Here is a 12510-nt window from a genome sequence, read left to right on the forward strand (position 1 = left end):
ATATGTCCGCTTTATTGCGATGGTCCAGGGTTTTTATAACATCTCTACTCAAGGTCCCGTGACAAGAAGCATACAATTGGACACCGGCTACCATCCAGCTGAAAACATCCATTACAAATTCCTTTATAATTGGACATTAACAGATAACCAAGCAATAGTTTACTTTAACAAGCTCCACCTTCTTCTTGATCCACGTTTTTCTTTGTTCTTGAGGAGACACCCGCAGCCATCTTGGGACTTATAGTACTTATAAAAATATGCAAAGGTTTATAAAAGTCCATAAAAGCACTACACACAATATAAATTGCTCAGACATTCACTATGTTCTTCCCACACCACCTCACCACAACCTCCTTTCAGGTAATTGTAGAGAGTGAGAAGGTCCCCTATGAGCATCCTTTTTTTCCAGACTAAAAAACCCCAGTTCCTTCAGCTGCTCCTCATAGGACTTGTTCTCTAGACCCTTCACCAGCTTTGTTATAGAATCATAGAATATTAAGGGGTTGGAAGGGACCTTAAAGATCATCTAGTCCCAATCCCCCACCATGGGCAGGGACACCTCCCACTAGACCAGATTGCTCAAGGCCTTATCCAACCTGACTTTCAATACTGCCAGGGTTGAGGCATCCACAACCTCCCTGGGCAACCTGTGCCAGTTCTTCACCACCCTCACAGTAAAGAATTTCTTTCTAATATCTAACCTAAATATCCTCTCTTTCATTTTGTACCTGTGTCGTGGTTTAGGAATGGTATTCCCCAATTTAGCATTCCCACTGAGACACTCCAAAACATGCACTGCTCGCTCACTTTCCCCCTCCCTCTGTAGCGAGCTGGAGAGGAGAACTGAAGGCACAAAAGATAAAGTTCACAGGTTGAGATAAGAAACAATTTTCTGGAAAGAGCAATGTGATAAGAAAAAGAACAGTAACAGCAACGATACTAATAACAGTATACAAGAAACAAATGATTTACACGTGAGTACTCACCCCTGATAGTACCCCACTGTGCCACCATGCAATGCAACCCAGAAGGGACCCCTTCCCCCATCCCCGGAAAATGATGTGAGGTGGTATACAATAACGTTCAGGTCCTGGCCATGCCCCTCCTGGCTACTGCAAAAATTACCCCGTCCAGGCCAGGAGCAGGACAACCTATTACTCCTTGTCCTATCGCTACAGTTCGTGATGACAAACCCCTCTCTGTTTGCCTGGAGGCCCCTTCAGATAGTTGCTATGAGGTCTCCATGCAACCTTCTCTTCTCCATGCTGAACAGCCCCGACTTTCTCAGCCTGTCTTTGTAGGGGAGGTGCTCCAGGCCTTTTATCAACTTAGTGTCCCTCCTCTAGACTTGTTCCAACAGTTCCATGTCCTTCTTATGTTGGGGGTACCAGAAATGTACACAATACTCCAGGTGGGGATCTCATGAGAGCAGAGTAGAGGGAGAGAATCACTCCCTTGACCTGCTGACCATGCTCCTTTTGATGCAGCCAAGAACATGGTTGGCTTTCTGGGCTGTAAGCACCCACTACCAGCTCATGGTGAGATTTTCATCAACCATCACCACCAAGTCTTTCTCTGCAGGGCTGCTCTCAATCACTTCTCTGCCCAACCTGTTGGTGTGTCTGGGATTGCCATGACCCAGGTGTAGGACCTTGCACTTTGCTTTGTTGAACTTTATGAAGTTTGCATCTGCCCATCTCTCCAGCCTGTCAAGGTCCCTCTGGATGGCATCCATTCCCTTCAGCCTGTCAACTGCACCACAAAGCTTGGTGTGCCTCTGTTGCCCTTCTTTGGACATGCACCAGCACCTCAATGTCTTTCTCGTAGTGAGGGGCACAAAACTGAAGACAATACTTGAAGTACAATTTGAGATTTAGGGGCTCTTCCTGGAAGCAAATGTCTGTGGTGGGTTGACCCTGGCTTGATGCCAGGTGCCCAACAAAGTTGCTCTATCACTCCCCTCCTCAGCCAGACAGGAGAGAAAAAAGATATAACAAAAGGCTCATGAGTTGAGACAAGGACTGGGAGAGATCAGCCACTGATTACTGTCATGGGCAAAACAAGCTCAACTTGGGGATGTTAATTGAATTTACTACCAATCAAAATCAGAGCAGAATAATGAGAAGTAAAGCAAAAGACCTTCCCCTCACCCATCCCTCCTTCCCCAGCTCTCCCTTATCATCCCCCAGCGGTGCAGGGAGATGGGAAATGGGGGTTATGGTCAGTTCATCACACGTTTCTGCTGCTGCTCAGGGAGAGGAGTCCTTCCCCTGCTCTACTGTGGGGTTCCTCCCACAGGAGACAGTCCTCCCCATGGGCAGCAGTTCTTCATGAACTGCTATAATGTGGGTCCCTTTCCATGGGGTGCAGTCCTTCAGGCACAGGCTGCTCCAGCATGGGTCCCACACAGGGTCACAAGTCCTGCCAGGACCCTGCTCCAGCATGGGCTTCCCACAGAGTCACAGCCTTCTTTCAGGCATCCACCTACTCCTGCATGGGCTCCTCCATGGGCTGTAGGTGGATTTCTGCACCCCTGTTGACTTCCATGGGCTGCAGGGGCACAGCTGCCTCACCATGGTCTTCACCACAGGCTGCAGGGGAATCTCTGCTCATTGCCTAGAGCACCTCCTGCTCCTCTTTCTCCACTGACCTTGGTGTCTGCAGAGTTGTTCCTCACATATTCTCACTCTTTTCTGAGCACAATTGCACCTGTGTGATAAGGTTTATTTCCTTCTTAAAGGTAGTGGTGGGTCTGTCCTGCAGCTGGCTGGCATTAGCTCTGTCAGACATGGGGGAAGCTTATAGCAGCTTCTAATAGAAGCCACCTCTGTAGGCCTCCCCCCCACTACCAAAACCTAGCCACACAAACCCAGTCCTATGTCTTAAGCTGTTGGTTGTGTTGCTGAATTACTTTGAAGAAAGGCAGTCCTGAGAATGGGCCTTTAACTGAACTGTAGTCTAGGTTTGTTTTCTCATCTCCACCTGATAAATGCGGCTGCTGCTTTACAGTTCGGTGGGCCTTAAGTAGTGAAATGTTCACTCTAAGAAGGTGGCAACTTTTAGACTGCACAGGTTTGAAAGTAGTAAACTTAGTCAAAATTGATGCCCCAAAAGGCGCATTGAAAACTGCTTAGAGACAGTTTTGAGTCTTTAAGCAGCAAAAGGTATTTATTTTAAGCAATGTTGGGGGCTAGCCAGATCATGCTGGACAAAACTAGCCCAAAGTTATCAGTGTAAAGTCAGGTATTTATACAGTTTTTATAAGAGATTACATCATTTCTACATGCATATTCATATTATTGCAACATTTCATTATAATATTCATAGCAGACGGGGTTTGGACGGAGTCTGGGATGAGTCTTCCTTTCGGGGTGCTGTTTCAGGGGTCGTTCCTGTTTCTTCATCCTCAACAGGGGTCATATTTTAGGAGTCTTCCTCATGAACTTTTCAACTTTCTTAGTTGGCTGTCTTCCTGATGGTGAATTTTGCAAGATTTTGGACTCATGCTCCTATTTCACTCCTTATCTCCTAAGGAACCCTTTCTTATGTCTATTTAGGTATGTGTGTTAGCATTTTTGGTGTTCTTTATTTCCCTATGTTCTTTATGTTCTTTGTGTTAGTGTGTTAGCATTCTTTGGCAAGGTGTTAACTTCTACTAGCCTTGAATTCTGGTTCCTTTAGTTCTTTACCCAGAGCTTGCATTCTGAGTTAACTCCTTCAGGGCCTTGCTCTGTTTCAAAATAAGAACCTTTCTTTTTGAGGAAATAAGTTTAAACATAAAAGCTAAAACTTAAATTGTTGTTTATACTAAGGTCTGGAACTTGTTGCTCATTTTAAATGGTACTTTAACTTGCTGATTCTTTTTCTCATACTTCCCTAATATGTTTTGCATTCCTAGGTAACACTAGGTGTAGGCCAACCCCTCAATATAAATAAATAATTGCTAAGAACTTTTGCAGGAGCCTAAACAGTAGGACTGCTTTCTATTTTTGTTCTTTTAGCAGCTTTCATGCAAAACTCAGGAAATAAAGTTATCTTTCAATAAGATAAACAATAGCTAATTTTTTTTCCTAACCAAATTATGGTAAATTATATAGCGACTTGAGTGTTTTAAAACCTTTTCAGCCCTCTGGCAGTGGCTGCTGCATGATGTGGCTCAATTTGTTATGAAGGAGAGCAAGATTTCCAGGCTTTCTAGGTATCACTCTTCACATGCAAAGGAAGAAATGCTTCTATTAGCTACATGGATCTGTAAGTTAGCATGCAGCAGTTTGTTACAGCTTACAGCTTGATATCTTACTTTATTACAGTTCTGCTATTGCAAGTCTTGTTTTCTAATTGAAAATCTGAAATTAGGGCTGTTCTTATTCCCTGTTAAAGGAAACTTCATATTCAAAACAATCCCCTTTTAATGACTATTAAAAACATACTTCTGTTAGATCTGTTAGATTCCATTTTACCTTGTATATATGGGATGGAAGCATGTGAGTACTATGAATAGTCTTTTCATAAATTTTAATGAGAGCTAAATATACAGTTATCACAAACGTTTTGTAACATCTTCCTACTAAACATTGCTAAAATCACTTCCACTTTTAAGATGGGTTTTTAAAATGTAGGATATGGTGACTCTGTGTCATGGTTTAACCCCAATCAGCAACCAAGCAGCACACAGCTGCTTGCCCACCTTCCCTCCTCCCAACAGTGGGATGGGGAGGAGAATCAGGAAAATAAAAATAAAAAGTAAAACTCGTGAGTTGATATAAGAACAGTCCAACAATTGAAACAAAATAAAATATAATGTATTAACAAAGACAATAGCAATAAAAAGGAGAGAGAGAAAGATAAACCCAGACCAACACAGGTAACCAGGGTGCCAGGAGGAGCTGTGCTTCAGTACCAATCACTTCTGAAGCAGCTTGAACCCCTTCATAAGTTACCAGTATCTCTTTTTCAGTTGGAGTATAGTGGGCTTCAGATCCTTTGTATCCCTGACTCCAAAAGCTGAAGGGTTCACCTCAAGTCTCCCCTGGTGCTTCCTGCCAAGGGCCATTCTCCCCAGCTGTGGTGTAGAGCACATATTTTACATGTTACCCTGTCCTTACTGGCCCAAAGGCTACTGCATGAACTATCTCCTGTTTGATTTGTTGAAAGACTTGTCCGTTGCTCAGGGCCACATTGGAAATCATTCTTCTTCCTGGTCACTTGATGGAGAAGGCTGGCAATCAGACAGTAATTTGGAATGTGCATTCTCCAAAAACCCACAACACCTAGGAAAGCTTGTGCTTCTTTCTTATGTTGGTGGAGACATTGCTGTTATTTTGTTGATCATATTCATTGGGATCTGATGACATCCATCTTGCCATTTTATTCCTGAAAACTGGATCTCCTGTGCAGCTTCCTTGACCTTACTTTGTTTTATGGCAAAACCAGCTTTCAGAAGGATTTGGACTGTTTTCTTCCCTTTCTCAAAAACTTCTTCTGTCTTGCCCCACACGATGATGTCATCAATGTATTGCAGATGTTCCAGAGTTTAATTCTTTTCCAGTGCAATCTGGATCAATCCATGGCAGATGGTTGGGCTGTGTTTCCACCCCTGGGGCAGTCGATTCCAGGTATACTGGACACCCCTCCAGGTGAAAGGAAACTGTGGCCTGCACTCTGTTGCCAGAGGGATTGATAAAAACACATTAGCAATGTCAATGGTGGCACCACTGGGCTGCTTTTGACTCCAGCTCATATTGAAGTTCTAGTATGTCTGGTACAGCAGTGCTCAGAAGCAGTGTGACTTCATCCAGGCCACAATAGTCTACTGTTAGTCTCCATTCAAGTTTCTCATGGGCCATATGGGACTGTTACAGGATGAGCAGGTCCTGCTGGTCACTCCTTGGCTCTCCAGTCAATGCATCAGCTTATGGATGGGAATCAGGTAGTCTGGGTTGGTGCAATATTGCTATGATCAGCACCTGTTGTTCTTCGACCTTCAGCAGTCCCACAACAGAAGGGTCCTCCGAGAGACTGGGCAAGGTAGGCAACTGCTTAATTTCATCTGTCTCCAAGGCAGCTATACTAAAAGCCCACCCTTTTGGGTCCTTGAAATACCCTCTCCTGAGGTAATCTATGCCAAGGATACACAGGGCCTCTGGACCAGACGCAATTGGGTGTTTTTGCCATTTGTTGCCAGTCAGTCTCACTTCAGCTTCCAGTACAGCCAGTTATTGGGATCCCCCTGTCACCCCAGAAATAGAGATGGATTCTGCCCCAACATATCTTGATGGCATCAGGGTACATTGTGCACCAGTGTCTACTAAAGCCTTATACTCCTGTGGGGCTATTGTGCCAGGCCATCGGATCCACACAGCCCAGTAAACCTGGTTATACCTCTCCTTCACTTGGCAAGAGGCAGGACCCCTGTAGTCCTGGTCATAGGATTCTCCACTTACTTCTTGTAGAAATGGATTAGAATTTCTTACCATATGATCCAGAGTAAAAATCATCCCTTCCACTCTGCCTGTGGAACTGCCCACTGGAGCAGCAACTTTCCTGGAAGAACTTCCATTTGTGATTGTTTTTCCTTGCAATTCATGTCCCTATGCCTCTAGGCTTGAGGTAGGTTTCCATCTCCTCTCTGTGGTCTTACAGGTGAAACCACAGGGTACCCCATGGTGTGTACTTCCTATATGCTCTCGAGAGAAAGGATGCCTCCTTTCAATCGCTGAGATGTGGGTCCATACAGGTGGGGCGTAGCACATATCCTCTCTGAATTGATGGAACTCCTGGGTCAATTTATCTGATAGTTTCTCCACAGCTGAGATAAGGGAGGAAGAAATACTGTCTTCATATTCCCAGATTTGACAAATAGCTTCGTCCACTGTTGGTGGCACATTGTCTTTCCAGATTAATATTGCCAAGGGGTTGGCATGTACCATTGGTCCACTCTGCAAAGTTTTGCCACGTGGGTTGTAGGCCTAAGACTTCATCTGGATCTGTCAGGAACTGCACATTGTTTGGGTCATAATAAATCATCTCTTGCATGGCTAATTCCCTCAGGTATTAGATACCTTTCCCTATTGCAGTTCATTTGCTTGGCTGACATGGAATACCTTTCCCTCATGCTTGACAGGAGTGGCCTCCAGAGGCTAAGGGCTTGTGGTTTTTTTCCCCTTGCTTTGTCAATGCCTGCTTCCTTAGAAAGTGATTCCAACTGCTTGGCTTCCTTACCCTTTAATTCCAAAGTGCCCTGTTATCCCAGCATCGGAGCAACCAGGTGGCAATATGCTCACCTAAATCTTTTCGTATCTCCCACAGCTCACTCAAGGATAGGGATCAAGTGGTGCTTACCTCTTCCTCCAGTTCCTGGGATGGCCCTTGTGATGGCCTTGGTAATGGCACTGAAAATGGCCCTTGTGATAGCCCTGCTGCTTTGCCATCTTTGCCCTCCCTATTCTCCTTTATTAAGGCTCTTTCACAAGATCACTTTCATGTGCATTCCTTCTTGTGTATAGGGGCAACTGATACCAGCATGGGTTGGTTCTCTGGTTCAGCTGCAGCATCTGTCAATGCAGTTTGAATACCCACAGGGCCTGTTGTGTTAGATCCAGAGACATGTTCCCCCTGAGGCTACTGAGTAGTGTTAAACAGGCCTTGGTAGGCCTGGGCCAGGCTCCAGCACATTGCAGTGATTTGTGTCTCTGTGGAATTGCCAGGGTGACAGCACACCTTTGAGGTGCTATCAGGAGTGAGAATATGTGAGAGCAACAACTCTGCAGACACCAAAGTCAGTGAAGGAGGGGGAGGAGGTGCTCCAGGTGCCAGAGCAGCAATTCTCCTACAGCCCATGGTGAAGGCAATGGTGAGGCAGATTGTGTCCCTGCAGCCCATGGAGATTAATGGTAGAGCAGATATTCCCATGCAGCCCATGGAGGACCCCACTCTGGAGCAGGTGGATGTGCCTGAAAAAGGCTGTGGCCCATGGGAAGCCCATCCTGGAGCAGTCTCCTGGCAGGACTTGTGGACCATGGAGAGAGGAGCCCATGCTGGAGCAGTTTTGCTGGCAGGACTTGTGACTCTGTGTGTGTGGGACCCATGCTGGAGCAGGCTGTTCCTGAAGGACTGCACCCTATGGAAGGGACCATGCTGGAGCAGTTAGTGAAGAAATGTAGCCTGTGGGAAGGACCCATTTTGGAGAAGTTTGTGGAGAACTGTCTCCTGTGGGAGGGAACTCACACTGGAGCAGGGGAAGAGTGTGAGGAGTCCTCCTCCTGAGGAAGGAGTGGCAGAGATAATGTGTGATGAACTGACTGCAACACTTGTTCCCTGTCCCCCTGTGCCGCTGGAGGGGAGAGGAGATAGAGAACTTGGTAGTAAAGTTAAGCTCAGGAAGAAGGGAGGAGTGGGGGAAATGTGTTTTTAAATTTGGGTTTATTTCTCATTATCATACTCTGATTTGATTGGTAATATATTCAGTTAATTTCTCCAAGTCGAGTCTGTTTTGCCCATGATGGTAATCAGTGAGTGATCTCTCCCTGTCCTTATTTTGACCCATGAGCTTTTTGTTGCATTTTCTTTTCCCTGTCCAGCTGAGGAGAGGAGTGATACAGTGGCTTTGTTGGGCACCCGGCATCCAGCCAGGGTCAACCCACCACACTTTATTTTCTGAAAGTACAATTCTTGCATTTCCAAGTAAAATATTTCTAAAAGAGGGTTGTGGAAAATGGAACAGAACAAGGTTTTACCCAGGTTTGTACAGTGTGTTATTTGGGGAGGTAATACTGGACCAGGTTTCTGATTTATGCCTGGTTGCTCTGGACTGTATGGCTATCCAGTACCCTATAAACTAGGAACTTAATAATATATACACATGCATATTCATATATATATGCATAGATATATACACACACTTTTTCACTTTTTTTTTTTTCCCCCAGATTACCCTTTGAATCCTAAATCTAGATCTCCAAGAATGTTGGTCATTAAAAAAAGCAGTACAAAAGAACTGCAGATACCTGGATTCCCTATAGTAGGAAGTCTTCATTCACAGACAGTAAAGAATGGGACTGGCACAAGTATTTATAAAGGATTAATCTCTAAACCTGTTACTTCACCCACAAAGGTGAGTCTTGGATACTGGTGGCATGAACAACATGCTGAAAAAAATAATGCTCTAATTCTGAATGTGCTTATTTCACCCCGAGAGTACTGTTCCTAGAGTATTATGCTTTCAAATCTTGCTAAGTGCAGAACACCCTGAAAGTAAATGAAAACACTTTTAACCATTTTTATATTTAAACTATACTGGAATTGTCTCTCTCTGTTTCTCATTTACCTTTTTTTGAGAAGTGCAAGAGGTATCCAAGGGAGAGTGAAAAGGGTGTTTTAACTTAGGCAATAGAAATGCCTTTTGTATATATGTTTTTAACAGAAAAAGAAATACCCAGTGGAAAACTATAGTTTCCAAAAATGTACTTCCAGAATTTTTCCCAATTATTGATAAAGATGTGCTTAGTGTCATTTTGGTTCCTCTCCATAAGCAACTTTCCATGTTCATATTTTGATTTTGTTTCAGGAATTTTTCTGTGCTCCTGAGAATATCTGATGGAGCTGTTCTTAACTCTCTTAACATACTACATTAAAAACACTACTTTCAGCTCTGAAAGACTCGTGTTTGGTTCTTAATACTTCAAATATTAGTATCTGAATTGTTTGTAAATTTAACTCTATATAAAAAGCATAAACAGTACTTATAAGAGAGGATTACTTGCTTGTAAACAGTCTCTTTTCCACAATAAAACAGGCATTTGCTCTAAATTATGGTTGTAGTTATGATTTGCTTTTGTTTAATAATTTTTTCTAAATATTCCTGAAAATAATCCTGTTGTAGTTAATGGCTCTCTAAATTTTTGTTTAAATTTTTGTTTAGCTTACACAGTGGAAAAGCCAAGCAAAAGAAAATAAACTTTGGAATCTGTTTTCTCGTGAATCTGCATATGGTATTGGCAATTTCAGTCCTCTCAAATTAACTGCCAAGGCATTTACTGTATCACAGAATTCAATAACAGAGGTAAAGCAATGTCTGTAGTTTTTATCAAATCTATGAAATTTTAAATTTGGTTGGTTGGATAACTGGATCAGTAAGCCTTATGGAGAACTATATTAAATAAATTTATTTTTATGGAAGTTAGTGTGGAAGAGAGAAATATGGAAGGTACATCACTGGCCTTTAAGCACTGCAGTATTTGCTTTGTAAGTTTGATTTGGAGCAAAAAAGGTGTATTGGAAGGATAACCTGGTAGATTTAAAGTTCAAAACTGCTAATAGTGTGAACACTTCAGAAGGTTCACTGTTTGTTAGCAAGGTTTCGTAAATCTTCGTCTCTAGGGTTACATCTAAGAACTATATATCTCCCCTCTACTTTTTATTGTGGATATACATGAAACCTGAAACTATAGGTGCCTGTGAGTCTTTGTCTTTCATTTAAAGTTTTCTAAATGAATAGACTTCTAATATTTTTCTTTTTTTCTGACCTTCCCCTACATTAGTGTAATTGGTCAAATTTGTCATCCCCTATTGACAAAGTTGGTCAGCCTCGTTTAACAAAATTGACAAGAATGCGGAATGATAAGAATGAATTTTTGAAAGAATTGAAACAAGATAGAGTGGAAGAGGAACGTGAAGATGAGAATCATGCCGGGCAAGAGAAGGTAGTTTTGTTCATACTATTGTTGATCCAGCAGTAACAGTTCTCAGATCAAACATAAGCTACTTTTTATTTGGCTGTAAACAGCTGTTAAGTCATGGTCTTGATCTCTAAATGAAGGAAAGTAATTAGCTTTTGATGAATTTTTAAAAGTTACTCCAAGTACTACTCTTTCTTCAGTGCTTCTTAGGTTTTTTTTTCTTTCTGCGGTATCTGTTCATACACGTTAGAAATAGATGTGTCTGAGTTTATTAGCAACAATAAAGTACAGTAACCTAATCTTTGTGGAGGGCAGTGTTTCACACCTTGGCTGTTAGTTATCCTAGAACAATTAATGGAAAAACTTGGTTCTGTTTCTTAAATCATTTCCTTTCTAATTGGAGTGTTTAGATAGTCAAAAGTCTAGTCATAGGGGCAGTAGTTTGATTTATGTATATATAAATAATCTGGTTTTACTTCCTAATTGAGAACTTGGAGGTCTATACTGTGTATAATATTATGTGTCAGTTTTCTTTCAATGTGAATCAGTTTATGCAGTGCATATCTGGCACCTGAGAATATTTTTGTCAGAGCTATCAGCCACCAACAAGCCATAAGCATATTTATCATACATAGTCCAAGTGAAGAAATGTTTCATTCAGGATGAGGTGATTAAAAGCCTATGTTTGCTCTAAATGAGTGATTTAAAGTGTAAACAAAAAAAAAGGGACACGAATTACAAATCAGCCAGACAAATAAAATGAGTGGTTTTGAGGAAGGGTTATTCAGATACATGAAAAAAGAAACAGTGCCAGTATGCATTGCTCATAAAAGTAAGATTCACTTTTCTGACCCAGTTCCTATTTTGGGCAAAAAAAAAAATTTGCTCTAATGGGACCGTACAACTTAGCTGTATGTGTCAGTTGGAAAAGGTATGCATCCTTCCATTAGGCATTTTATGGCTGAGCACCCTGAGATGGATGTTGGGGGAAGTGCTGTTCATCCATGTTTCAGAAATAACATTTTGATATAAAATTAAAAAGATCATGGGAAACACTGTCTTGAGCTTTAGAATTCTGAACATGAATTTGGTGAGAATTTCTGTTCCTGAAATTGTCTTGAGTTCTTAATATCTTCATGATACTTATGTCAAATGCATTTTGTTGTCCCTGATTTTCAGAAGCAGTATATGTGTGTGTGTGTGTGTTTATTAGTGAAAATTGTAATGTCCTTGGACAGGTGTACGTATCACATAGCCTGGAGTTATTCAGTAAGTGCATGCATCCTCTTCCCTGCCCTTGCTGTTTCACTAACAGGTCTGAAAAGACGTTTAAAAAAATCATGTAACTAATAGTTGTCCTACTTCTAACATTCATTTTAATGATCATCGGTAGAAGGCATGGTGTGCAACTGAATGGATAGGGAGATAACCGTGCAACAGACTTTTTATGACGTGATCCTGTTGATACTGCTGTTACTGTCTGCAATAACAAATTTCACCTCTGAAATAAGACAAATAATGAATCATAGAATAGATTGGGTTGGAAAAGACCTCCAAGATCATCAAGTCCAACCCCTGATCCAACTCTAATTACTATAGCATGGCACTAAGGATCACATCCAATCTCTTTTTAAAAACCTCCAGGGATGGTGAATCCACCACCTCTCTGGGTAGGCCGTTCCAATGCCTGATTACCCTCTCTGTAAAGAATTTCTTCCTAACATCTAACCTAAACCTCCCCTGGCAGAGCTTGAGCCCATGTCCCCTTGTCCTATTGTTGGTTGCCTGGGAGAAGAGACCAACCCCCACCTGGCTATAACCTCCCTTCAGGTAG

General features: G+C 42.3%; 1 protein-coding gene across 4 annotated transcripts in view; it reads left to right on the forward strand.

The window, feature by feature from the left end:
* Positions 1–12510, forward strand: part of LOC114070295 (vasculin-like) — a 32381-nt gene that overhangs the window by 8537 nt on the left and 11334 nt on the right. For 3 of the 4 annotated variants that reach the window (XM_027907633.1, XM_027907636.1, XM_027907634.1), the window contains exons 5-7: positions 8928–9112; positions 9920–10060; positions 10539–10700. In XM_027907633.1, coding sequence (XP_027763434.1) covers positions 8928–9112; positions 9920–10060; positions 10539–10700 — 488 coding nt within the window. Of the gene's footprint in view, positions 1–8927; positions 9113–9919; positions 10071–10538; positions 10701–12510 lie in introns of all 4 variants that reach the window. The other variant, XM_027907635.1, reaches the window with a different exon arrangement.

This window comes from Empidonax traillii, unplaced genomic scaffold (assembly GCF_003031625.1).
Source record: "Empidonax traillii isolate 1590-97213 ecotype Southwest subspecies unplaced genomic scaffold, ASM303162v1 scaffold1506:size99153, whole genome shotgun sequence".
Taxonomy (NCBI): domain Eukaryota; kingdom Metazoa; phylum Chordata; class Aves; order Passeriformes; family Tyrannidae; genus Empidonax; species Empidonax traillii.